At 37.8% G+C, this 27,106-nt stretch overlaps 5 protein-coding genes across 8 annotated transcripts in view; 3 read left to right on the top strand and 2 right to left on the bottom strand.

Annotated features, from left to right (window-relative positions):
* The first annotated feature begins 289 nt into the window (after nucleotides 1-289).
* On the top strand, nucleotides 290-2,378 carry LOC143352453 (U3 small nucleolar RNA-associated protein 15 homolog). Its single transcript, XM_076784957.1, has 5 exons — nucleotides 290-420; nucleotides 576-1,158; nucleotides 1,241-1,461; nucleotides 1,539-1,974; nucleotides 2,046-2,378. The coding sequence occupies exons 1-5, from the start codon at nucleotides 331-333 to the stop codon at nucleotides 2,279-2,281; spliced, it is 1,566 nt and encodes a 521-aa protein (XP_076641072.1). The 5' UTR covers nucleotides 290-330; the 3' UTR covers nucleotides 2,282-2,378.
* A 442-nt stretch (nucleotides 2,379-2,820) lies between these two features.
* LOC143352455 (uncharacterized) lies at nucleotides 2,821-4,322 on the bottom strand. The gene is made up of 3 exons (XM_076784960.1): nucleotides 3,449-4,322; nucleotides 3,171-3,378; nucleotides 2,821-3,089 (listed from the first exon to the last, which is right to left on the bottom strand). The coding sequence occupies exons 1-3, from the start codon at nucleotides 4,221-4,223 to the stop codon at nucleotides 2,966-2,968; spliced, it is 1,107 nt and encodes a 368-aa protein (XP_076641075.1). The 5' UTR covers nucleotides 4,224-4,322; the 3' UTR covers nucleotides 2,821-2,965.
* A 95-nt stretch (nucleotides 4,323-4,417) lies between these two features.
* Nucleotides 4,418-5,340, bottom strand: LOC143352462 (tubulin-specific chaperone A-like). The gene is made up of 2 exons (XM_076784971.1): nucleotides 4,967-5,340; nucleotides 4,418-4,678 (listed from the first exon to the last, which is right to left on the bottom strand). Exons 1-2 carry the CDS (start codon nucleotides 5,094-5,096, stop codon nucleotides 4,452-4,454), a joined length of 357 nt encoding a protein of 118 aa, XP_076641086.1. The 5' UTR covers nucleotides 5,097-5,340; the 3' UTR covers nucleotides 4,418-4,451.
* A 171-nt stretch (nucleotides 5,341-5,511) lies between these two features.
* Nucleotides 5,512-9,322, top strand: Temp (protein prenyltransferase alpha subunit repeat-containing protein tempura). Of its 2 annotated transcripts, none has more exons than XM_076784955.1 (3): nucleotides 5,512-5,600; nucleotides 5,712-6,044; nucleotides 6,872-9,322. In XM_076784955.1, exons 1-3 carry the CDS (start codon nucleotides 5,527-5,529, stop codon nucleotides 8,076-8,078), a joined length of 1,614 nt encoding a protein of 537 aa, XP_076641070.1. In that variant the 5' UTR covers nucleotides 5,512-5,526; the 3' UTR covers nucleotides 8,079-9,322. The 2 variants fall into 2 exon arrangements, with proteins under 2 accessions (XP_076641070.1, XP_076641071.1); XM_076784956.1 differs by lacking the exon at nucleotides 5,512-5,600 and adding an exon at nucleotides 5,604-5,629.
* A 1,235-nt stretch (nucleotides 9,323-10,557) lies between these two features.
* Nucleotides 10,558-27,106, top strand: part of LOC143352451 (uncharacterized) — a 97,789-nt gene continuing 81,240 nt past the window's right edge. Inside the window, exons 1-3 of one of the 3 annotated variants that reach the window (XM_076784954.1) lie at nucleotides 10,558-10,651; nucleotides 20,509-20,761; nucleotides 26,559-26,744. In XM_076784954.1, coding sequence (XP_076641069.1) covers nucleotides 10,573-10,651; nucleotides 20,509-20,761; nucleotides 26,559-26,744 — 518 coding nt within the window. In that variant the 5' untranslated portion in view covers nucleotides 10,558-10,572. Of the gene's footprint in view, nucleotides 10,652-16,290; nucleotides 16,334-17,521; nucleotides 17,562-20,508; nucleotides 20,762-26,558; nucleotides 26,745-27,106 lie in introns of those variants that run through there. The other 2 variants (XM_076784952.1, XM_076784953.1) reach the window with 2 other exon arrangements.

The following is a 27,106-nucleotide window of genomic DNA, read 5'->3' as shown; positions in this document are numbered from 1 at the left end:
GCTTTATATTAAAATTATTCAACGAAATAGAAAAGAAAGCCACGAAATTCATTAGTAAAGAGACCTTCGTGATCCGAAGCAACTAACCATCGCCATATTGAAACGACCAGCAAAATTGCATAAAATTCGGGAAAATCCACTGAAACATTCTAATCATGTCGTCTAATTTTCACGTAAAATATTTTTGTAGACTTTCTTTATTCAGTAATACCGATAAATGAATTGGTTCCTGAATAATTACGGAAAAATGGAGAACAGTTTCCATCAATTGTCAACGAGAGAAGTTTGCCCCCTCTACTATCCTTTATTACAGCTGACATTTTTAAAGAAATGGCGTCCTTTAAGAAAATAAATACCAAAGTATTTGCAAGATCGGGAACTGAATTAACCCCGGATAACATATATTGGAAAAAGTATACTGTGAGTATCTTTTAGTAATAAAAATAACAAATTTCCTAATGTTTGTAACATATCGATTAGTTTATGACCCCCACGTGCGTATAACTTAACCTAACAATTACGCTTAAGAGCTAGGTAAATTAACTATATTATAAAATGAAATACGTTTATTTCAGGCTCCTGTTTTAGTTAAAGAATTTGGGCCCGTTGATTATGTAGATTTTTCACCGGTGGAACCACATTATTTTGCTGTCACTTGTTCAGTCAGGGTGCAAGTATACAATCCAATTACAAAGCTAGTCACAAAAAACCTCAGTAGATTTAAGGAAGCAGCCTACGGCGGCTCTTTTCGCAGCGATGGAAAATTACTTTGTGCTGGTGGCGAAGAAGCAGTTATTAAACTGTTTGATGTTAGCACGAAGAGTCTTCTTCGACTTTTCTCTGGACATAAAGCTGCTGTACACAGAACATTCTTCACTGCCGACAATCTTCATATAGCTTCATTTTCTGATGATAAAACTGTTGTTGTTTGGGATATACCTAGTGAAAAGCAAGTTATATCTTTTAATGAACATGCAGACTATATCAGGGCTGGTGCAGTCAGTCCTATTTCCAAAGATGTAGTATTATCTGGTGGTTACGACAAACACATCTATATGTATGATACAAGAACGAATAAACAAATTCTCAATGTAAGTCATGAAGCCCCGGTTGAAAGTTTATTGTTTTTACCATCTGGTGGAATATTTTTGTCTGCAGGTAAAGTACTTTAATTCTATTTATATTTTACTAATATGTATTTCGATTAAATAAAAATAATGTATTAAATATTTGTGAAAAGGTGGAACAGAAATCAGAGTGTGGGATGCGCTTGCTGGAGGAAGATTACTTGCCAAAATTGTGCAACATCATAAAACCGTAACATGTTTAAAAATGGCTTCGAATGGCCACAGAATCTTGTCTGGCTCATTAGACAGACACGTGAAAATTTATGATTCTGGAACGTATAAGACTGTTCATTCCCTGGACTATCCAAATTCAGTTCTTAGTATAGGGATCAGTGTAAGAAAATATTCACATTCTAAAGTATAAATTACCGATAGAACTATCAATTGTTAAATAAAATTTTCCAATTTTAGTCAAACGATGAAACCATAGTAGCTGGTATGGTCGATGGTTTAATTTCCGTTAGAAGAAGAGAAGAAGATATGAAAAATGAAAAACCACAACGTAAAAAAGTATCATATAGACATTCGGGTAAAAATTTGCACACACCCCATATAGACATGGTTATAAATGAGGATATGAAAGAGATTATGTCTAAACACGACACCTATTTAAGAAAGTTTCAATATTCAAAAGCTTTGGATTGCGTGATGATGAGTTATGTTGTAAATAAAGCGCCACACGTTACGGTTGCGCTTATGCAAGAACTTATCAGAAGACAAGGTTTAAAACAGGCTCTTGCCGGTAGAAATGGAAAGTCCCTTGTAAATATCATAAAATTTTTAAATAAACATGTGGGGAGCGTTCAATTTGGAAGAGTATTAATACATGTGGCCAATGTTTTAATGGGTATGTGTTAAATAATTTTCTCAAAACATTGACTTATGAATGTTCTCTAATGATAAGTATTACTTTAACAGATGTCTATGAAGATCATTTGGATGAACTTGGACCAGAACCACGAAAAGTGTTCACTATCTTAGCATACAAATTGGAAGAAGAAGAAAATTTAATATTAGCTCTATCAGAATTGCAAGGAAAATTACATATAATATTATCTGCTGCAGAAACCGTAGCTCCCGCAATAGTAAAAGACAATCTCATGTTGGAACCTTCAAATGCTGCTCAAAAAAATCTAATTTTAAGCATAGCATGAATATAATACATTATACTGTCTCATCATGTATCATAGAAAAATTTGTACATACTTTTCATATATACGTTAATGAAATAAAAATATCATTTGTCATATACTTTCACTCATTACGCTTTTTAAATGATAAAATACTAAAAATTGAGAATAAACATTAACACATTCGCGACCGGTGGTTGTCACATGGGACGCTTAGCAGAACGCCGCATGTATAAGGATGGCAATGGAGTTATCCAATAGCATTGTCTCTTTTATGACAACACCGGAAGATCTTCGGACACTCGCATAAAGTAATTTCGTGGTTTTAGTTTTTTTTCCAAAACTTCTAATATTTCTTCTAATATTTTTATTGCCGCGTACCTTAAGACGCGACGTTTTGACGATCAGTGATTTCAGCTTTGTCGGACCATAATTTTATACTATCACCTATCACGAAGCTGATCACTATCTCGCACGTTAATGAGAATCATGTGCTTCGCAATAGTACGGTATTAATTGTAATAAGGGAGACAAGGAATTTAAAAATGTTGCATTGCAGAATGTACAAGATAATATGCAATAGACCAGAGAAGTTATTCACATTTACTAAATTACATTACATACACTATGTCCATACAATATCAAATATTAAAGCGTGTATTAAAGTTTAATTATACATATACCTAAATTATAATTTATTGGTTTATTTCATGATATTTCTTTTTTGAGACACTTTTGCCAGGCAGCAGAAGATGGTTTATCAGGCATTATCCATCCAATTGGAATTGGTGATGCATTACTATCTGTACTTGCATATTTATCCCAAGCAGTTCTGAAAATAGAGCAATTATGCTACTGTAAAAATACATTTCTAAAACAATTGAATATTGTTTATTTATCGTGTTATATCTACCTCATACTAATAAAATTGGCTAAATCAGAATCATATTGATCATTTGTTAACGTCTTTTTTCCAAAGAGTACATTTTCCCACTCATCAAATACATTTTTCTTTTGTTTTTCAATTCTTTCTTCGTTATCAGTCTTTAACATCAATTTTAAACCTTGTTCTTCTATTGAATATTCTCTATCAAATGCTGACCACTGTTCTGTTAACTTTGCTGTATGCAGAAAATATATTAATTAGTATAATTTGTAATATATTTTTGTTAAATAAAATTAGAATAGTACCTATGATACTATTAAATGCTTCATCTGCTGCTAAAGATAAATGTTCTCCTCTTGCTCTGGCAATATTGGTCTTAATATTCCGCAAACTTTGTAACTCTTGTAATAGTCCAAGATATTTCCTTGCATCACTTCGTTTTCCTCTAATATCAGATAATATCATGTCTGCATCTTTACGTAAATTTTCTTCTTGTTTCTCTTTCTCTATTACAGCTTGTTCTTTCCTAATCCACGAATCAATCTGTGCATGCAATCTCCCTCTTCTTTCCATTTTCATTACTTTTTCACATCTCCATTTTTCCTTTTTTATTTTTTCTCGTAATCTTTTTTTCTTGCGCCTTTCTAAATCTCTCGTTAACTGATTTAAAAAATTTGGGTCTTTAATAGGCTCTAACAACATCATAATTTCACTTTTCGCTGTTTCGCAAATGTTCATTTTCTCTTGCCATTCTTCCTCCGATAAATCTTTATTATTTGCTAATTCTGCACAAATTATTTTTAATTTTTCATTTAATTTATACGCTGCTGTTATGGCATCTTTGGTAATCGCAATTTTCGACTTTCCCTGAATTTTTCTCTGGTTGTTTATATTCTTAGGCAGATTAGCATTTTCAAGAAAAATTTCAATATCTTTTTCATCAGCTTGTCGTTTTTCTGTTGTAATTTTCGAATTGGTAATAACGTCGGAAGAAGTTGTACCAATTGGGTAAATATAATTTTGATATACATTCATATTGTAATTTGCATTATAAATAGATTGATCTATTGGATGATACATATTGCAATCTTAGTTCCAGCAGTTTTGCGTGGAACTTTCTGCAAAACTTTAATTATTGAACATAAGCGTTCGAAATTGACACCAACTCGGTGAAATATTAAATATCTTAATGCTATTACTTTTGTATGTGTTAAATGATTATTTTAATTTGCTTACAAAGTATTTGTTAGATGAAAATATAGTTTCTTCATAACTTTTGGTGGTTCTTTAATATGATTGATACACTTTCTAACACATTTGTATAATTCCTTCTTCCTTAGGAAGTTGAGCTTCTGCTTCTTGTAATACTTTTTCAGCTTCTATGTAATCTTCAATTTCTTTTAAATCTTGTTCTGTTTCTAAGATCTTTTTAAGTTCTTCGGATGCTTTTACAAGACGTCGTTGACAATCTGGCACCATCATAAGAGATTCCTGAAGAACTTCTTCTTGCTTCTTCACATCGTATCCATCTTTATCTGTAAAACAATTACAAACAATAAGAAAATATATAGTCTAGAAATTGACTTGACTCGAATAATTGTACTATTTATTTTGCAGCAGTACGTGCGTTGTAAACGTGATTACAAACGTTACAACAATGGACATATCAGCTTCTTAAACAGGTAAACAATCTATCATAGCAATATGAAAAAGATGAAAAATTTACGGAAGCGTCGCAATAGATAACACAGCTATTGAAAGGATTGGATTAATAAGATAATAAGACATGCTTCCGATTGCATTATTCAGTATAGTATCCTCACCCTGTTCCTGTAATTTTTGTATCCTTTCACGTTGCTGTGCTGCTTCTTTTTCATACATAACTTTTTCTTTCGCGAGACGTTTCACTACTCCAGTTTTAATTTTTAGAATTCTTATTCGGGGATCAGACATTGTTTTAATTTAAATAGTTTACCTCGTGTGCCGAAAATGAAGTGTTCACCGACTAAACTAACGTTTTCCCTTATAAGGCAAGATGAGTAGGTACAAATGAATTCGAGGGAATTCAGTCACGTATAGGTTATACCGATTTACAACCGGAGACTTGTACTCCATTAAGTTATACCTTTATGGCATGACACTAATCGAAACTTTCGATCCTTGTTTCGATTAATCGTTTGCTTATCCTCAATGGTGTCTCGACCGTAAGGAAATAATTTTACATTTAACAAGGTACAATATTCACATTAAATAAAATAGGCGAACTACTTTCTTTCTTCGAAATAAATACTATTTAAATATATATCTTTTGAAAAAGCAAGAATATATTTAATGTGAAAAAATGACATTTTTTCATTAATTATCTATAGTTTAAATAACTACAATGATAACGTTCGAAGTAAATATGTTTTCACGTTTCACAGTTATACGCAACAATACTAATGGTATAAGTTGTAGGTTTGTATTTATAAACTCATGTGTCAAAGGTATGTATTAGTGATTATAACCTCACAAAAATAATATCGAGATTATTTGTACTTGTATTAATTAGTTATTTTTCGTTCGTAGGACTGTTAAATACGAATCTTGTTCTTTATCGGGATCTTTCACCGTTAATAATTTCGCGCCATCTGATTTCGAACGTTCGAGACTTACAGGAAACTTCAAACGGTATCACAGTATATCCCCCCAACACTTCTGTAGAAAAACGCTACATCGTGTCTGCATTGAAAGGTGCAGCAAGAGAGAAACAGAAGGGTTAATCGTGTATTGGTTTATAATTAATTCTACGAGACATGTAACGAACAATAGTGGCAAGATTACAATGCAAGACGATATTTTTCCGGCAGCAGAGAAAATTCTTTCCGACATCGAAAATGTGGTGAAGAAGAATCCGTCACTGTGAGTGTTTTCGTAGATACATTACGAGGGCGGAGTCTTTAAAAATATCTGTGAAAATTGTCACTAAATTCTCCGATTAGATGCATCAGTGTGTCCGTTGCATTTGCGATCTAACGACATTGTTATTGTGTGCTCGATCATCGGTCCAACAAATTTACAACACCGTCATTTATAAGTCTCAATGAGACACGCGTACTACATACGACGCTTCGCAAAAGGTTTGCATAGTAAATACAGTATCAGTAATGTTGGTATCAGATATCTATGATATGAAACTGGCGCCATCACGATTATTAAATGCCATAACTATTATCAATGTATATTCTTTCGTACATGCATTTCTATGCAAATCTTGCAAGCTGTAATTAATTGTCAACATGCTATATATCGTTAATATTCGTTAATTGTCGCTAGTGAAACGTTAAACTAGAATTATGGTGATTAAAAATATGCGGAAAATACTATCATTGTTCGTACCTCGGAATTATCGTTATTTTTACTGAATTTTCGAGATGTCTCGTATGTTGTTATGTAATTCACGTGTATAGGTATATGTTTCAAATACTTTAAACATAATTTGTATTATTTATTTTGTTTTTTCGAAGATTGTATTTGTTAAATAAAACGGAAGGAATGAACATTGAGGCACAGTACATACATCTTTACCGACAATATACACTTTATAATTTATGAGAGAAAAGTTTTAACGTTAACTTATAATAATTGGAAAATAATTGTTTAGAAAATATTACTCGGCACTCATTCGGCTATCGTTAGGATAGGTTAGGTGAATAACGAAACGAAACATTGTTCATGTATAATTTCAGGAAGAGCTTCGAAATAATCCCCGCGGAAGATAATGAAAATAAATCACCGGTATTTCATCAGGAGGACTGTCTTGGGCTGGCCTCGTGGTGTGTGCAACCACTTTGTTGCTATGCTTATCGGCGACTCTTTGAACTTCGCCAGAACAAACACAGGCGCGAGGAGCCCAGCACAATAGCAAGATGGTTACTGGGTGCCCTCCTGTTAAATCCGGATGTCACGACGTTCTGGAACATGCGACGAGAATTAGTGAGAAGTCACAAATTAGAGGTGTCGGAGGAATTTGCGTTCTCACGGTTGGTGCTCTACCGTAAGCCGAAATGTTTCGACGCGTTTGCCTACCGGCAGTGGTTATTGTTGTACGTACTAAACGCCAAAGACAGCCGGTACGATTTCGACTCGGCGGAGTCGCCGCTCTGCACGGAATTGAACTTGGTGACCATCTGCGCGGACAGGTACGCAAACAACTATAACGCGTGGAGTCATCGGCGACACGTGATGGCACTCCGGGAGTCGCGTGGCTTCGCCTATCCGAATTTCGAGAACGAGTGGAAGAACACGCTCGCGTGGTGTCAGAGACACGTATCGGATTACAGCGGACTCTCCTATCGGCAATTCTTGCTGCAGAAATACATGTTCGAGTTCAAAGAACTGCCTAGAGAGTCGTTGATAAAGTGTCCGGCGATCACCGAGCAATGTAGGGAGGAACTGTTCGCGTACATTAAATCTAACATCGGTGACGCGCATAAATTACAGCGGCTGTTCAACGTTATGGAGACGGAATGTAATGCGAGTTCGACGAGCGCAGAACAACAGGCGTACTTTCGCACTCTGTCTTACTGGGCGGAAGAATGTCGCGCGAACGAGAGCGCCATTTGCATGTATAACGACTACGAGGCTCTCTGGTGTCATCGTAGGTTCCTGGCGTGTGTCCTCGTGCGTTTCATCGCGATGTACATAAAGCATTCCTGCCGAACGGACGAGAGTGCCGAGGAATCGGTCCGAGCGACAGACGTTCAAAACAAGTTAGCCGCGATAGAGGACGACGCGATGTTGTGCCATGATTTTCTCGTCGAGGCGTTCTGCGCGCGGACCGAGAAACTCGGCGAGCTCGCGACCAAACGAGACCAACACGAAAAGATGCTCGTCGAGAGATTCTTCAAGTTTCTTCGGAATATCGGATTCGGAATCAGGTGTTCGTCCTGTTAGCCGTTGAAATTGTACTTTTAAATAAACGACGATGCGCGCGTAATTCAGCTGTATAACCCTACTTGTATCGGGCATAGATTCGAGTGTCATTAACGAGGGGTGCTATTCAAATTAACCTCTCCGACTTTCATGGAATTTGTACGTAAGAAAGAACTCGACAAAACAGTCGACACGTATTGTTTCTTAGCAGCCGTTCTTTATTTTGCAAACTACTATTTATGAAACAATTTAAAGGCTGCGGATTATTCGTATTTAGACGAACCAACGAATTGCAAAACGAAATTGCAAGAAAAGCTATTTTAATTTTCTGACTATGAACGGTAGTTGTTGGAAATGTACATATCGGGTATTTTTTTTCGAATTTCGTGTTGCGGTGTAAGTTTCACGGTAATCGGAGGGGACCATTTGGCTAGCACTATTCGCAAGTAAGAATCACGCAGTAAGTCTTACTCTGTACTCCACACAGGTGTTATTCCTAGATACGTATACTATCCCTATGAATTGTATCTCAATAGTGCTCTCTCGTTCGAATCGTTTGGCGCAGCGAGCCCCCTGCGCGTTAATACTATAGCACCGTTTTTATTGAATAAGATCTAACGTACGACAGTGTAGATGAAATGGAATGAGTATCGATACTTATTTTTGAAACGTTTACCGTGTATTGTTTGAAGGATGTTTGAGCGCGATGTATCGCGTTGTAATGACTGTTGAAAAAGTTGAGCGGGTCGGCGTTTGATATTCAAAACGCTGTCCGACCTTTACGAGAATTAGTACAATTGCGTAATACAAATGAGAAGAAGAAGAAGAAGAAGAAGAAGAAGAAAAAACAAAAGAAGTGTCTTTTGACGCTGTAGGGAAGTATTATCGCGAAACAAACGTGTATAGCCGGACATTGATAAAAAGAAAAACTAGAAAAAAAAAAAGAAAAAAATATGAACGAAGTAAATGAAAAGATGTTAGTTTTGTAATGGTTTTTTTAGTCATCTTTAGCACAGCGGAATCTGTTTCGAATGGGCCGTGAATATTCGGCCGGGCCAATCGTTTCGACGCAATTGGCCACGTTATACCCCTTTGGCGCGACAATCTGACCAAAAATAAACCTTTAGACTTTTGACTGAGACTATCTCTCAGTCTACCGTGAACGATCCGTTAAAGCGCGTGCGATCGTCCAATCTTTCTCATACACCGATCCCTACTAACTTCCGGTTTCATTGTTACGTGTTAATAAAGTTCAGTGAACCCTGTCACGAAATCTCTTTGCGTAACACTCCGAATCCGCATACACCGACGGGACACGCCGCAAATTGAATGCACGCCCGGCCGCCCGATCTTAATTCGATTTCTCTGTCTTCGTCTTGACCTTAATCTTCCGACACCGCCGGATTACCGGAATTAACATCGACGATACGTTTTCCTAGCAGCATGACGACGGACGTGAAAGTTTCAGTCAAGCGATCGACGCTAACAGAAAATACACGCGCACGCGTTCTGTCATCGTTCCGGGCCTGAACTCCGCTATACCGATCTAATCGTGATCACTGACCGAGAAATCGGTGGACACGGTAATACCCCGCTTAACGTAGCCGATGCGTTTCAAGAAACTGCCGCGTTATAAGACACTTGGTCGCCAGAGGTAAAAATAACATGGCCAGACTCGAAATGTATTCTTTCACCGAGGAAAATTGCATAAAATAAAGTAACTCGCGTTGATCTTCGAAAAATTCATTCAACGGTTTCGACTTACATTTCCTTTCATTCAAATAATTTTCTGTCAGCCTTTCGAATGACTGTGCTCAAGTTATTAAATTATATATTAAACGAGACAACTTGTTAAATAAGCCTGAACTATTTATCTTCGATTTGCAACGGCTGTTGAATATCTGTAGCGCCAGGTATAGTATTAACGCAGACATCGAGTCTACAAAAAGGTCTAAGATGACTGGTTAAACGAGGTGTTACTGTACAGGTGTACGCAGACAGGAGCGTATATAGGTTGCTAATTCAACACACACACACACACACACACACGCCGGTCCTCGATTCAGTTTAGACGCGCCGGTGAAAGTACCGTCGCCCCGTGTCTGTGGATCTATTGTTGAGCTGCGATTCTAGTCGGACCGAGAACTAAATTTCATTGAACGGAGCGATCGATCGGCGATACAGAGTTTTCGGTACGCGACCGACGTTGCGCTGTTGCACAATACACGGCGCGAAACGCGAAGATTTTCGGCGCCCCGGGACTCGGTATTTGTGACGGATTCAATAGTTAATATATCGTTGAAACTCGCACGTGACTGTTCTCTATTACTTTCATTGGTCGATTGGTTCGATTGTGTCTCGAGGCACAACTCGGCGGTCGATAGGCATCCTCAGAAATTCCACCGGTACGACACAGCCGAGGAAGCGGCATTGGCAAGGTGTGCAGTGGCGGGTCGGACGAGGTTGTCTTTGTTCGTTCCATTACCGGAAGCAGAAACCATCGGAAGGTGAATTTATGTTGTCCGAAACTGAATCCGCTCCTGAAGATACCGATCCCGCGCGAACGGACACGATGCAGCTGTTTCAAAAAAAAGGTAAGACCATCTCTTTTGCCAGCATTTTGATCCGCTCTGTACCCACCTGTTTCTCGAATTAATTTAACTAGCTAAGAAACACGCTGGGAATTCGAATCTAGTAATTTTTATTTTATCATTTCTTCCCGAGGAAATGGAAAATTTCATTATATAAATATGAGTTCTGGTTTGACATTTATTGTCTTGAACGTTTAATCGTCGTTGAATGAAATAATTGCATTAACACGGTTAATATAAGAAGTTTCAAATTTTTCAACATTTTTCGAATAAAGAGATGCATTCGATTAAAAATCGCGTAAACTCGGAATAAATACACTCTTGTTCTTTTTGTAATGTAGTATAAATTTTTCGCTTTTAGTGCTCTGTAGTTCGAGCATTAAAGAGAGTACACGTAAAATATGTATTTCGATAATGGTCGGAAGGTAAGAATTATGATTCCTTGTTGACGTACACGCATGTAGATTGCGTGTTTATTTATAGTTAACGATACGGTACTTTGATCGGACACGTATGCAAGTGCGCGGTGGAGAGCGATTTTTCTAGCAGGCAAAGTGTGAAAGAATATGTTGCTTATTCATATAAAAATACGTACGTTATATTCTAATAAATGAATTTTAAATTATAATGATCTTGATTTTTCTTTTTTAAGTCGAATGCAAAATGTTTTTAAAGTTTTATTGCAAACTAACAGATTATTTTGAAGTACTGAACGTGAATATATGTAGTTAGGAAACCATTGTTGTGTCTTCGTACAAGGTTTCGTAAGCAAACGGCTTGTCATAGTTATAGAAACGGCACGCGAATGGTGATTCTTGTTGCAACTAAATTTAAATAAAATTTTTATTCTTGCTACTTTAATATAATTATTAACATTCTATTAACTTAGAATAGCTAAGAATATTAAGTAATTAATATTCTACTAAGTTAATTTTAAAGAGTACAAAATTACTGTGATCTTGGCCAATTTTTCACATAGTAAATTCATTAAACAGCATTAACTGTTCGACGGAATTAAGTAAAAATTAAATTTAGCTGTTTTAATTTACTTTTCACTCGGTTTTTGAAATGATCACACTTCGTGAATTACATCTTATATCGGATGAAGTTATTTTTATTTTAGTTATTTATTAATCTCAGATGTCCCAGCCAGGAGATGAGCTCGGTATACGTGTGTCTTATGTGCTGCCATTAATGTTACATTTACAAGCAAACAAGAAACATTTGCAAAACCTTAAGAGAACGAAAAAATACTGGATGAAGTTATTTTACAAGTTTTATTTCTGATTGAAATACTACCTGTTACAATAGAAACAAACTTATAGAACATTATAGTTGCGCGGATCAGTTTTCCCGCTCGCGTACCGTAATTTATAATTAGAAGAGCAAATGTTTGGTATACAGGGTGGTCCGTTTAAGTAAGGCCACCTAAATATCTCTACAGGTTATTGTGATGCAAAAAATATTTGTTATGCAATGTGCATGGTGTCAATGGACCAAATATCTGGTAAGAATATTTTTTCACAAGGTCATTTTTTCGGAGATATCAAGGTCATCGGTGTCCGAGGCAGCCTCGCTCTCTCTCACCCAAAGGTAGCCTCACCCCGAGGCAGCCTCGCTCCGGACCACCCTGTATAGTGCTATATACCAAATATACAATGCCATTTTTAAGGCCTCAATTTATATATTGTAGGTATAGTTATTTAAATTTTAGAGACTGTCATTATTTCAACGAAGTAAGCAAGTGAACAAAAAGTTGTTAATCTGTTAAAATCAAGGTGCACAAACGGGATTTTGTTCTGTTTGAGCAACAATAGGGTAAGGAACCCAATTACTGTGCCTATATTAATTATACTTATGTTTCAAGCATAATGAATATTAAAAAAGAGACATTAAATTTTTTCATTAAAATCAGTTATATCTCTTTCTTAATATTCATTATGCTTTAAAAATAAGTATAATTAATGTAGACACAGTAATTGCACCCCCCCCCCCACAGTAATTGGGCCCCTACCATAATCTCCATGAGAAGCGTTCTGATTTCAGTAAAATAGAATATAATTTTAACGCAAAAATCAGACACGAGGGTAGAAACTTCTTGAACCTTGACCTATTGTCTAATTAGCTACGTATAGATACACTCTCCCCTTTTATCCTTTATTCATAGTCTTCGCAGTGGTTATTGTGTACCTGCATGCAGGCAATTGCGTGTTTGTGTGTATACGTACTCGTGGACGTGTAGTGTTTACAAGAATGTAAAAAGCGTAATAATTTAGCATCTCCGGGGATGTATAATTTTCATTTAAATAATAATCCAGCGGACAGAAGATCATCGCATTCCGTCGAACCGCTGAAAATCCCTTTTTCCACGTGTTTCATATTAAATATAAAACTCTCTTGGATTCTCAGCATATTAATTGAATGACGCAATTTATGTATATTGACAAATACTTGTCTTTTAGTCTTTGACTAACATGTACACGTTTAGTAAAATTTACGAGTGTAACATTGCATAATCAATATTTAGTTCGTACATAAGTATTTAAATAAGGGTTTACATCTGTCTGTATCATTGGCGTTGTCATTAGGAACAAAATGCTAGAGTCCTCCATTACAGATCACACGGTGAACTGCGTTTCTGTTTGAATAAGCTAGCAATTTATCCTGTTTACCCACTGTTTGGCAGAAGCAAAATTGTCACGTTCAAAACATCGTAAGGGCAAATCAAGAATACAGCTTTCGATGCAAACAAATGTTATTATTAAATAAATTATTTTCCGTGTGTATAAAACAATTATTATCTATAAAACAATTTATGTCCAGGATCAGCCAACATATATTTGTGCCAATTAATTAAATATCATCTTGAAAAATGATATAGGCAAAATATAGAACGAAATCATTTTATCTGATAAAATAATTTTATCTATGTCTATAAATTCAGTTATTTCTTTTACAAAGAATCCGGTTATACGCTTATACGGTATACGCTTCGTACCACATTGAATTTCCGATGATCATAATTGAAATGCTGCTTCGCCAGGATTCGTTTTTTCCAACTCTTTAGTCCTTTTTTAAACAGATTCCCAAGTCGGTGATCTTGACCGCACGCCAAATTGCAGAATTACGGGACAGAGAAAACTTTCGCTGTCAGCGCCGTCATAAATTCACCTCATCGCGTATTGCTTGGCTCCGACTTGGATTCTGCTTTCAACTGTTACTACAAATTCATTTCTGTTCGGCTGCTTCGAAGCAGCGCTGGATTGACCCCTTGTTCTACCCGCTAACTCCTGATTGCTCGGGCCACAATAAACAAGAAGGTCGGTCACGCGTCGAGTCATTTACGTGTTGTTTACGTTTCGTGCCGTCGAGGTGCAACGGGTCAGGCACGTGCTTACTGTTTTTGGCCCAAATTTCTTACCACGAGTCTCACTCGTCGTTGTACGATATAAATTTTCTTAATTTTATATGGTAAAAATATTGCTAAGGGAAAAACTCTAGCTTTCGTTAAAAACACTTTTTAGTCAAATTATTGTCCAGGTCCACCCTACATTGCTTTGAAATGATCCTGTATAAGGGGGCCTCAAAATCTTTTAAGAGTTTAGGTCAGTGATGGGCACAGTGTCGTTAGATGAGGGAAGGGAGCATGAATTGAGAGAAAAAAGTTACCTTCGCTCTGCCAGCACCGGAGTAATGGGGGTATAGCGCGCTATAGCGCGGTAGAAAGAGAAACTAGAGTGGGGGAACAAGTCTTGATCTGGCAATTCTGGATGGGGACAGTAGGGGTCCTCAAACGCCTACTTCTACCACCAACCTCTCTTTAGCCCTAAGCATCTTTGCCTCACGGTAACGATGCTTACTGAAAGAGGACGGTGGGGTATATGGTTGGGTCTTGTCTCAAAAAAATGCCCATCCTGGCTTAGTGCCTCTAATACTAATAATAGAGACATCAGAAGAATTGAATGATGTAGTTACATTATTCTCGACTTATGTAAATTATTAGAAGAGGAAATGTGTTCATACAATTGACTTAGACGATTTTTATTTTGCGTATCTTGGAACAGAAATTAACCAAAAATGAATTCTCCTTTCTGATAACTGGAATAAGTCAAAACTAACGTAACAATATTCTTAAACTCATCTAGTTTTGTCGCAGTTTTGTATTTCATCTATTCATTTTTGTTATGAACGCATAACATTCAGAATTTAGTAACATCTTTCCAAAAGTATCGATTTCGTCTTCTCTCAATTTGTTAGCATACAACAATACACCATAAGAAATGATTTTTTGAAAATATCTTTGATTTTTTTCAATTTTTTCGAATTCTATCGTTAATTGAGTTTTTGCCATTGATCACGCAGCCTCGCATACTTTTCTACGCCTATCGATTTGCGACTGATCATACTGTCTTTCAACAGTGGGATGAAACATTTTTCATGCGCACAGCCTGCACTCTCCTCCTCGAAGTAGACACGAACTTGTGACCTTCTCTGTACAACGATCACGTATGTGGTCACTTAATACTAATTGAGACCGAAATAATGAGCTATCGGTCAAGTGCCAGCGATATTACGCTTATCATACATTTTTTACAGTTTGACAGCTTTCATTATGCGGATACCGGCCAGACGAAGCCAAGGTTTTAAGAATAGAATTGTTATCTAAATCAAAAGAGATCGAGAGATTCAAATTCAGAAGGATGTACGATGCCATAAACTGAACAGTATCATAACTACGTATTTTGTCTGCGTCCTCGTACATAATTAAGTTGGACGTAGATAAATGTTTATCATTGAGGTCATAATTTTATCGAAATTATTGGCAAAACAATTTTTTTCGCTTTAATATTCTAGAGATTATTTATGTTTACTGTCCTTTACAATTTTGATTCAAAGAAGTCGTGGTCTTGATCATATGCAGTCATGAAGGCAGGTACGTCTTACGAATATTGTGATTTATTAAGTTTCAATATTACTAAACAAAATAAGATTCACAGTATTTTACAGAGTACAAAATTATTGTTGGTTTTGGTATTAAATTGTCACGTGTAATTTTTCCATCGGTTCGTTATCGAAAGTATTTTTAAGTGTCCGATTAAATTAAATGTTGCAACACTGTCATTGAGCAGTAAATATCCCAGTTTCCACGGCGTTAATTATTGCGTGTTGTTAAGACAGACGGCTGGCCACGTGCTCCCCGAAATTCCGATGATTATATCACCTTGGAGCTCCCTAGACGCTAACATTGTCGGAAATAGTTCTGAATCAGGTGGGGTTCGCGAAGAAGCGACGTACGTGTCGCAAATATTCGGGGAAATGCCGTATTCCCGGCAAGGATGCGCGGCCTTTTGCCAAAAACGTGACTGCCCTTGTACTTGGGGGACGCCCAACTTTTTAGTCGTTAGGCAGAGGTCCATGAGGTCGTTTCTCACACATTAACACTTCTTTTTTTTTCGTTTATTGCGTCTACAACGGTCATGAAAGAATCAAGTGTTCCGTTTCCCATACTCATTTCATAGTATGTGCATCGTCGAATTGTGTTTTGCGTACAGCCGCCGATATTTCGTTTTTTTTTTTCTTGAAATCACCTTGAGACCTCTGTTTTGATTCGATATTGCCTCTGCCCATGACGATCGTGCAACTTTTTGCTTTGCAATATGGCATTGCGACTTAATCAAATACGAGGTAAGCTGTCGCGACACGCACGGAACCACGAGCACAATAGCCTAGCTCCGTTTTAGCACAAAACCTTTTTAGCGCAACCCTTTGAGAGTGTTCGGACGATAAAGCATTTCGAATACTGTGCAACTCCTATTTCAAAAATACTTCAAAAAACGGTACCTCCATTTTCAAATAGAAATCAATGCTGTATCGACCAATGTTGCTTCAGCAGTGCTGAAGTTATTTTCTTTTTTAGAATTAAGTTTTTTCGGAAAAATAAATGTACTGCTTTGTCAAAAGAAAGATCTGAAACCTTGGAAAAGTCTGTTGCTTTGTGACGTTGATAATGTAAACAAATATTTGGCAAATAGTTTGCCTGAAAATAACTCCCGTACCGAACAAAACTTTGGCTATTATTTTAATAGCACGTACATCCGCTTCATTGAGATTCGTAGACATTTGTTTATCAAATGAGATCATTTATTACCGTAGTAATTATTCTAAAATAATTTTACTCGAACAGTCCTACGTCTGTCTTTTTTAACAGACAAAACGGCGTAAACAAATTATTTAAAATAAAGTGTTCGATGACATTTTTATCTTAAAATTACAAGCTCACAATGTAATGTACGTATACATTACAAATATGTTGTATTGTTACGTTGTATTGGTACAACTGTCGAAAAGATAGGAAATGATTCTTAATTCTACCAGATTCTAATGAAAATCTGAATTCTACCACTTTGTGTCCAAAAGGGAAACCATAATATAGTATGCTATATGTATAGGAATACACATTAAAAATGTAATGAATATACTGTTAATTTAATGATTTTCTTGTAATCGTTTGAAAATACACAACAGTCGGCCCAGTGTTCGAGCGGAAGGTCAAGTTTAGGGCGGTGTGGCGTCGTTCGCTTGATTACAGAACGTTTTTAATACTCTCACGTAACTTTCGAGAAACCGTAGACATATTGTAACAAATGTTAAGGTTGGCGTGATGCAAGAAGGTTTTAAACGAATTAATGTTCCGTCGCCAAGAATAGGTTAGAATCGCGTCTGCCTCAACATTACCACACCTGTTTCTTAAACATCAGTCGCGCCATCCATGCAACAAACTCATCGGTTCGCGTAACTATTTCCTGGTGCACCGATCGCCTCGAGCAGTTTGTCACATTTTTGTCGCCCGTGAACACCGCGGGACATAAAACAAGCGCAGTTGCGATCATGTCGGGACGTGAACATCATTCAGGTAACACAGTGCTAAAATTAACCGAAAATCAGTCGCGAAGCAAAATAATCGCGCCGAACGTCTCGTAGTAAACATCGGAATTCGAACCGAGTGTCGGCTTCAATCAATTCTGTGTCCGGGAAGTAAGCATTGTTTTCTGCGGAAGCGAACCAAAAACACTCCGCACGTGTTCCCCGCACGGTAATTTAACCCTTACATCAATAAACATTTTTTTTTCTACGACGTTCGAATTTCAATCTGACGGTTTCGCGTCGAAAACTTTCAACGGACAGTGCTATGTCAGAAATATACAGTGGCTCCAAAAAGTATTTGAACATCAATTTTTTTCGAAAAGAAGAATCGTACAATAACAATGACGGGTGTACCACCAACATTACAACGATGAAAGGTACGTCATGAGGGATTCACACGATCGAATCTGTTGTTCATAAGATGAATTTGTTATTCGTTTGTTATTCGTTTGTTATTTTATAAAATCGCTAAAAAAATTGTATATACAGTTTTAGGGGGTTGTTGTAATGAGGAAGCTGCGATCTTCGAATCTGTGGTAGATTCAGTCACGAAAAACATTTCCTATGTTCTTAGACATGCTTCAATTTCTATCATCGGCTCGAATACTTCTAGGAGCCACGGTAAATCAATACAATTGTATTGAACGAACGGAAGAATCGAAGGTGGAAGTTGATGCCTTGTTATTGATATAGGGAATTAGAGTACGTGTAGGAGCAGTCAATAGTAGGGACAGTGTCTACTCAGCAAAGTATGATAAATAAAGAATACAGTAGGAGAAATTGTGTAGGGGAGACCAGGGTCAAAATATCCGATTTTGAGAAAAAACATAAAATGACTGGAAAACAGTATAACAGAAAAATATTAACACTCGTCAGCGCTCGTCAATTCGTCGCGAACCCGACGAATCCTTTAAGCTTGATTTTCTTGTAGTGTACGCTGGATGTAAAATTAGGATAAAAGGAGGAGGGCTAGGAGGGCTTAGGATTAGGTCTTAGGATAAAAAAGTGAGAATGAGTTGGTGTTAGGTCGTGGTGGGGACGGAGAGGGCCGCACAGCCACTACCTAGGGTACCGAGGGCAGCGCTTCCAGAAATTAAGAACCTTTATATCCGCACAAGATTGACCAGTGCAATAAACTCAAAAGGCCTACAGATTTGGTTCCATATAGAAAATTTAAGTTCAATAATTATAAGATTCGGTCTACCGCCAGATATGAAAAACATAAAGGAATTATTTTAGACTACATCTGCTGACCTTATGAGAATACCAAGTTTAGGTCGTAACAGGCAGAGTGCAAGCGATAATAAATAAAGATAAAGGAATGTCATCTATGGATTCAACACACTGCCCAACGAACCGTCGGCATTATATAAAATGATCAGGCATCTTATACACATTGCCCGTAACATATACAATATATTTTTTAGTATTTATTTCTCGTTTTATTTATTTTCCAAGTATGTACTTTTCTAAACCTAAACAATCAGTATAAAAGAAAGGCTATTCTCAATGTGGCATGGCCAACTCGAAATAAATGAGCCGCCTTATTGAATGAGACGCTATCAAGTTACGCACGTGCATAGTTGATAATACTGTTTCATGGCAAGTACATCCAAATAATTGAAATTATATAAAAATAAATTTGTATCGCTATTTTATGGAAGTTGCTCATTTACCAATTCATCCAGCAAATCTACTATCTACGTTTAATTATATTAACAATGCCTTTTTAGCACGTTCACGCCAGCGCTGCTATTTATGTTTCTCGCCATGGGGCGGCGTTCTTATTCGTGCTTTACGTTTTCTCAATTAATACACGTTAAATTTTGAAACTATATTTTTGGTGGTACGGACCGTCTCACAGTTTCGTGAATGGCCATTCTAGGTGGAAAAAAATCATAGATCGTTTCATGCTTCTTCTTCTTCATGCGTTGCATCTCTCTCGTGCATACTCCGGTACTGGCTGAGAGAGAGTAACTTTTTTCCCTCATCACTGGCCCAGGGGAAAAAAATCGAAGTGTCAGTAAGTTTAGTGTTAAATGATGTCAATCACAAAATGCATAAAAATGCATCAAATCCGAAGTCTACTGACGTCAATTGAGAAGAACGTTACGAGGCGTCGGTTCCCGCCAATAATTCTGCAAGCCAAGTTTTTACGGAAACTTCATTTGAACTAATAGCCTCAACAGGCAACGCAACACAAATTGAACGCCAACGACACAACGCAACACAGATTGAATTGAATTTCACCTTTTCCTGATGCTTTTAAAGTTACAGACACGCGTTATCACATTATATTAATTATACTTATAAAGCATAATGAACATTAAAAAAGAGATATATAACACACATATTAACTAATCCTAATGAAAAAATTTAATATCTCTTTTGTAACATTCATTATGCTTTAAGAATAAGTATAATTGATGTAGGCACAGTAATTGGAACGCATACCCTACATACTTTCAAAACATGTAGTCATTTTTAATACAAGTATCCTGCATCAAGAGTTATGATTTAAAAAAATGGATCTCATATTAGGCAACTTAACTATACAACTTATACGAGTCTAGAAAACATATTTATTAAATTTTCGTTGCAAGCCTAAATAAAGAAGTTGTGGAAAGCAACTTTTGCTGTTCTTTTCATAATTCGGACTAAATACAATTTTTCGAAAATTTCCATTGGAAATCATCTAGTAAACCGATCCATCTAGTTGGCAGAAAATCTGAAGTCGTTAGGTCCACTTATAGCAGAAGTTATTTTGATTTAAATAGCGTGTGCTATCGATAGTGAGACTGACTGTACTTGTTTATGTTTCATGTATGTAAGTGTCCGGAGCTATCCGTCTTTTCCCTAACGCGTGTCACCCATGCGACCGACGCGAGTCGAAAGGATGCGTATGTACACAACATTGAAACGTTAATCGTTTTCAGACAGTGAATTGGGTACGCGGATCCGTCGCAGCGGCTCTCTGAGGATACCCAAGTCTCCTACCATCGATCGTAACCGATTACACGTGTCCTCTTACGATGGAAAGTTGAGCAACGTGCAGTGGACCTCGGATAACTCCGATGATACGCCAGTCCGGCCCGCCAGGCACTCCGCACCTACGATTGACGCACCTGCGCCGGAATACCTTGCTAGGAACCTCCTGCAACTCGGCTGCCCGGTCGTGTCGATGCCCACGTAAGTCCTTCCGATTTAACGTGGCCGTGCACCGAAAAGCTCCCCGAATCCGTCCCTCGGGTCCATCTCTGTTCGGTTTGTCAATCCTCGCGAAGTATCATCGTCGATGGTTTTCCGTGAACCGAAATACTGCGCATTTTATTCCGAAGCGAGGCTGGACTGCGCGTTGCGGTTTACCATGACTAACGAGAGGTGTGTTGACTACGGAACATACGAGTCGGAAAAAGTTCCTATTCAGTGAATTTCACAAGAAAGTGGTTACACCGTGAATAATACACGAAGGGGTGACACTTGTTACGATCGCATCAATTCCCACAAGTACCTTGTCGATTCGTTTCAGCTCCACCGAGAGCTGTTTATTCGCAATTAGGATGTTTCTTGGATGGTTCTATTGCTATGCCGTAGTCTTCGGAATGTCCTTACTGTAATGTGAGCTTACAGTGTAAATTCTTCTAAGGGAGACAGCACTGTTGAAACTTAAAGTGTTCGGTTCTTTTCTTTTTTGTTGATTTTAAAAGTTTTCTTCTTTTTGAACATTCTGTGAACTGTTCTGTGAAGATTCGCATAATCACGGAAGTTGTGAAGCTTAACGTAATTAACTAACTTGTAAAACGTAGATTGTAGGAACAATCGTTTCAAACTTTGAAGTAGTTTATCTCGAAGCTATAGCTTTAAGAACGGCGTAAGTCGTAACTAGACTGCGGATCTTTTTAAAAGAATAAACATTTTGTGCATCTTCTTTACTAATTTTAATAAGGTGATAATTATATATTGACGCCTTCTAAATTTACTTAATGTTTTCACTATTTTAAATAGCATAAACGCCTTCTAAATTTACTTAATGTTTTCACTATTTTAAATAGCATAAACGCATATTTTTACTTTGAAGTTTATTCGAACGTGTAGAATGTTATTTCTCCTTGAATGGAATTTAGACTCCGGTGTTCAATTACTAAAACAGGATTCATAAATTATTAACAAGTCTCGGTAAAAATACGAAAAAAATTATTTTGTGTTCATTATCTCTCATGTTCATTATCACAGGCGTACGAAGTCTGTATAAAGGAATTATCTTCTTTTCCATAGCAATGTCTTCGTTTAATTGTGAGCGACACTGACATTAGACGTAACATAGCATGCTTGGGTCTTCCCGTAGAACAATTGATCAATATCTCAGTATTTTTCTTTTTTATTTTCTCCTACTTTATTGCCAAGTATCATTTTCATTCACCTTATATCTTGAATGATCTACGATTATAGCGCACCGTCTGTTTAAAAATATATAAATTGGTTTTCCATATTGAAAATGGCAACTCGTAACTATTCTACCAGCAGTTTATAATTTTTATTGCTCAGTTCATTAGTGAATGCAAATAAAAACCAATCTGTTTTTAATAATTTAATTGTTCAAATGCTTCTGGGCATACTTCTGTTCTAGATTTTTCGCATAGCTATTCTCGACAGTATCGCGATTCGTTCGAGTTGGGGGATCGAAGCCGCAATAATATCAGTTATGGTCACGATCACCATCGGAAAGGTGATCTTAATAATATTTACAGCCATTGTAATCAGAATTCACAAGAGAAATTCAGTCATTAGTTCTAAGCTGAAATTCATGGGAGGGCTAAAACGGAAATTCTCTCAAGAATACGATGATCAATAATATTCAGTCTACGGGCATCGTGTAAATTTCTTTTTTAAATAACATATAATAAATAAAGTAAAAACAATATTTGAATTCTGAGTGGCAACAAATATTCTGCTTGAATCAAAATACATATGACAATATTTAAATAACTACTTAAACCAAAAATATCCTTCATTTATATTGTGTTCGTAACTAATACTCTCTGCCATTTTATTATCATGATTATCATCCTATATTGTCCTGCTTCGTGTCATTAATTTATTACCATCTCATCTTAAAATGTTTGAAATTCATCGTGAACTTCAACGTGGAACGTGTAGAAACTTTTGTAGAACTTTATCTTTTTTAATATTCATCGCGTTTCATTCTTTTATACAGGGTGTCCCAAAAATGTAGTATTTCCGTGAAAGGGGTAACACCTGAAGTGATTTGAAGAAATTTTTTCCTTTGAGATAATGTTCTCCGCGGCTTTGTTAAGGTTTTATTAAAAAAAAAATATGGATTAATCAGGGCGCGGCTACAGTGGACGGATTCTGTTTCGGCCAATGTCAACGTCATGCTCAGCGGGACGTGCCGCCGTATTGGAGTCAGCCTGCTTTTGTCGCGGCCTGATTGGTCCGTGTTTTTCCTTAATAACTCCTTAACGAAACCGCAGAGAATATTTTCGCAAAGTTACTTCAAATGACCTCAGGAATCACCGATTTCAAAAAAGTGCAAAAGTTTTGGAACACCCTGTAGAATTACAACTGAAAAATTGTTATCCATGGGAAAGTCTCGTAAAATTACGGTCAGAAAATTGGCTCCGGGAAGGAAAGTTTCATGAAGTATTATACCGCTAACGAACACATCGTACATCTCGAAATTGTGATCTACATTTCTTATTCACTAACTTATACAGTAAAAAAGGAAATATTTGAGAAGCAATCGGTTTATCAATTTATGTTTACTAAAGCCTATTTCTTTTCTCAGCTCCGCACTACAATGCTTTTTTAAAGTCCATCAATAGAACACTCCAAATTATTTTTAAGAAATATTTTGGTTATTGTTACAAATTGTATAAGAGATAATAGAACAATGATAAATCGATTTACTGATTTACACTGTACGTTACTTCTGCATTTATCATTGCACATACGATTTCAGGGCTATTTGCTAGCGTCGAGCATGTTATCAAACATACCCAGCAGGGTTAAATAATACATATGTATATGGTTACCAATATAACGATCAATAAACTGGAATTTAGATATATGTGTGCTAGGATAAAATAACTGAATGTGTTCCTCAAATGGTGATATATTTATGTAAAAACATCGATTTTAAAATGTTGACTCCTGAAACGATATCAAAAAAGTTTATAAACGTGACAATTCGAAAAAATAATATTTAATACGTTCTGCCTTAAAACAATATTTGTAAAAGAGAATATCTCGACAATTAATCGGCCAATTGAATTTGCGACATTACAAGTTCAAAAATTTTCAAACGAACACGAATATTCAACATTTTAGAGTTAGCTATACAGAAAGGCCAGCTTGGCAAATTTGTGGAAAATAGATTCTTTAGATAGATAATTATAAATGAATATTTTGATTCATCTGATAAAGGGTGTTCGCACAAACGTTCCAAGAAATAGTGTTTCACACATATGTATGTATATATTTCGATACTAATGTTTTGAAACATTCATAATCTAATGTTCATTAGCAATATCATTTTTATTCATCTTGGAATAAAGTAAATCAGTAAAAGAAGTCAAAGTAATAAATTTACAAATATTCTCAGTATTCTCTGCACAGAATAAAATTCTTAGTTTTTAAACCATCGGTTCAACAATTTGTTGTTGATGGCACTAAAAAGTACTCGAAGTATTAAGAGCTAACATCATTTCCCAGTAGACCATACAGTGGGCTCGCACCTAACGCGATCAAAGAAACCGTTTAAAAAGTACGTAATGCATTTTAGGTGGCAATAAATGTACCTGCAAACAATTCTTTGAAAATACACTTACTGCCACAGAAGATATGCATACACAGTGTCTTTTTAAGCAATTTTTGATCGCGTGTTTGCAGTATTTCAAATTTTTCCCAGCAGCGTGACTGTGGTAGCGGGTGTCCCGTGCGATTGGTTACGCCACTGTCGGTCACCGGTATACACCGGTAGTCCCTTAATGAGGAAGTTATTTTCATTTCACCAGGCTGTGGGGCAATTAAACGTCCACCGTGTAAACATATAGCGACGTGAGACTGCGCACGTGTATCGCTCTGTCTCGTCCATACGTTTGTTATAGAGAAAAAGAGAGAGAAAGAGGGAGAGAGGGAGAGAGAGAGAGAGTGAGAGAGAGGAAGAGGAAGAGGAAGAGAAAGAGGCGCACGATTTGGGCTAGTCCCGGGAACAACATTTCCGATCAGCTGACCGCCATCACCCGCGGTCCCTCTGTCGGTGGATTTCCGTGTAGCGGGTGCAGCGATGCGATCTCCGGTGCACCGGTATTGGTGCACAGGTCCCCGGGTGTCTATGTGTGCGCGTCTTTTTGCGCTCATGTCCCGCTAACTATATCTAGCAGCGTGGTGTTCGGTCAATAGCTGGCGGGACTGGCGCAGACGCGGCTGAACAGCTGAGTGTGCGTCCGCTGTACATCCAACGGTGCTGTACCATTGGTGTACATCTGCGGAAGTGTCGTCGACTAGCGAGGAGTTTGCTAGAGCGCGGATTGCACCGCGTTCCACCACGCACCGCATTGCCGTATTCTCGATGCAAACTTTGCAAACGTCTCTGTGGGACACGCCGACGTTCACGTTCCTCGTCCGTCCCGTCCGCGTCAAACGGAATCTCTCCGGGGCGCATTCGATCTAGAGACGTCGGTTTTGCGTGTCAGAATACGCACGCGGAAACCGGACAGTGCGTACGACACGTCTACGACGCTCGGTGTCTCTCTTGCTCGGTCTAACACCGCGAGGGACCCTATCGAAAAATCAGTCCCAGTGCCGATCGTTGAAAGTCTCATTGATCCGCAGCTTCCGAGAGGAACGATACCGCTCTGTGATCGTATTGACCGTGCCAGCTTCCGAGCTGGCCTAATTCTCCGGAGAAACTCGCCAGAGTCCTCTGTAGTGTGCGTGAAACGTAAAACGGTACGAGGATACAGGAACTCTGTTAAATCAGAGCTTTCGCTCGCCGGGGGAGAACCAATTTACGAGTCGGTTTTTCGCATGCGACTGTGAATCGGTAACGTGGGACAGTGGCGCCCCTCTACCGGACCGAATGCTACGATAACACTCATCGCAGGTGTGACTTTTCAAAATCCGTTCTCTAGTATTCCTATTCGATCTTAGACCCTACGACCGTCGACATTTCCAGTAGTTTCCAGTAGCTAGGCTGTTGTAGAACGTTTTAGTACGCTCGTTATCCCGCGGTCGCCCTTTCATCCTGCGAATGAAAATGGAACTGCTTATTTCTGTTACGTCTTCGACAGAATCATGACATCCCACCGAAGCCAGGTAGCGACGCGTGTTCTTGTAATGCACGAATCCTGAGCAATTTATTTAATATTACTACATGTACATGCATACGCTTCTCTCATATGTGTTGGATTATTTCATGTTTTCACCAATTCTGTAGACTGTCGCGACGTTCTCAATGTCTTTCAATGTAAACAAGACCTGGACGAAAGAAGACAGTAAAAGGAATCATCACGACATCTGTGAAATGTTTTCGGAGGTTTCGTAGATTGCGTAATACACGGGGAATTCGAACATGTTTGAAACACGGTTCGGCCAATAAGTATTCCTCTCGTTCTTGAAGCTTATTCCGCTGAAGGAATCTTTTCCGAACGTTGTCCACACCGGAAAACAAAAAACAAGAAGAGTTTTTGGCCTGTCCAACGGCAGAATAAGTTTCGCGCGATGCTCGATCGATAATGAATCACGTAAAGCATCACGTTTGTCGAGCTTCGTATTAGAACGCGGATTAAGGTGTTAGTGGATTCACGTGTTTGATTAGATCCCCTTGCTCGAATGAAATACGGTTAATGAGACGTGGGAAATTACGTAGAGCCGCGGAAAGCAAGTTCAGAAAGGAGTTGCTAGAGACGATGGGGGTACGCGAGAAATGATTTGTTGTAATATCTCGGAGGTTTCGTTGTTTCAGACCTCGTGGCGGTGCAGGCCCCGAGCCTCCGCACGGTAGCGATAGCGATGAATACACGACGGCTCATGGCCATCATCAACAACCGGGTCATGGTCATGGTCAAGGACAAGGGGATGCCTACCACGTGCCCAAAGTCCACGTGTCGGGACCACCGAACAATAATGAATCCTCTCCTGCCTTCAACGGGTGAGTCGAATATTTTTATTCCTGACGTTTGTCGTCTAGTTGTTTACCTTTGTATTTATCGCTACGCCTGAGAAATCAGTTACGACCGTGCTCTCTTGCACACTAGCATGAGTACATTACGTTATTAACAGCTCGGACTGCCACGATGATCATCCGTGGTCGGAATTCGTTTTTATGGCTTGACCATGGTAGTAGTTGATGGCAACCTGATCTTGGCAAGGTCGCTCCACCGAAACATTCTGATAACGCAAATAGGTTAAGGAACCCAATTACTGTGGTGGCACCAATTACCGTGCCTATATTAATTGTACTTATTTTTAAAGCATAATGAATATTGAAAAAGAGATATATAACACATATGT

The sequence above is a fragment of the Halictus rubicundus genome, chromosome 3 (genome assembly GCF_050948215.1).
Source record: "Halictus rubicundus isolate RS-2024b chromosome 3, iyHalRubi1_principal, whole genome shotgun sequence".
NCBI classification, from domain to species: Eukaryota; Metazoa; Arthropoda; class Insecta; order Hymenoptera; family Halictidae; genus Halictus; species Halictus rubicundus.
Note: the sequence above shows the minus strand (reverse complement) of the source record. Positions and strands in the feature narration are given on the sequence as shown.

Bases quoted from the DNA above. Each gene is read 5' to 3' on its own strand.
- LOC143352462 (XM_076784971.1), bottom strand. From the start codon at position 5,096: ATGTCTGATCCCCGAATAAGAATTCTAAAAATTAAAACTGGAGTAGTG. The intron at 4,679-4,966 runs GTGAGGATACTA...ATTGTTTTACAG, and splicing joins ACAAAAATTACAGGAACAGG to ATAAAGATGGATACGATGTG.
- Temp (XM_076784955.1), top strand. From the start codon at position 5,527: ATGATAACGTTCGAAGTAAATATGTTTTCACGTTTCACAGTTATACGC. The intron at 5,601-5,711 runs GTTTGTATTTAT...TTTCGTTCGTAG, and splicing joins ACTAATGGTATAAGTTGTAG to GACTGTTAAATACGAATCTT. The intron at 6,045-6,871 runs GTGAGTGTTTTC...GTATAATTTCAG, and splicing joins GTGAAGAAGAATCCGTCACT to GAAGAGCTTCGAAATAATCC.
- LOC143352453 (XM_076784957.1), top strand. From the start codon at position 331: ATGGCGTCCTTTAAGAAAATAAATACCAAAGTATTTGCAAGATCGGGA. The intron at 421-575 runs GTGAGTATCTTT...CGTTTATTTCAG, and splicing joins TATATTGGAAAAAGTATACT to GCTCCTGTTTTAGTTAAAGA. The intron at 1,975-2,045 runs GTATGTGTTAAA...TTACTTTAACAG, and splicing joins TGTGGCCAATGTTTTAATGG to ATGTCTATGAAGATCATTTG.
- LOC143352455 (XM_076784960.1), bottom strand. From the start codon at position 4,223: ATGTATCATCCAATAGATCAATCTATTTATAATGCAAATTACAATATG. The intron at 3,379-3,448 runs GTACTATTCTAA...TTCTGCATACAG, and splicing joins AGCATTTAATAGTATCATAG to CAAAGTTAACAGAACAGTGG. The intron at 3,090-3,170 runs GTAGATATAACA...CTCTATTTTCAG, and splicing joins GCCAATTTTATTAGTATGAG to AACTGCTTGGGATAAATATG.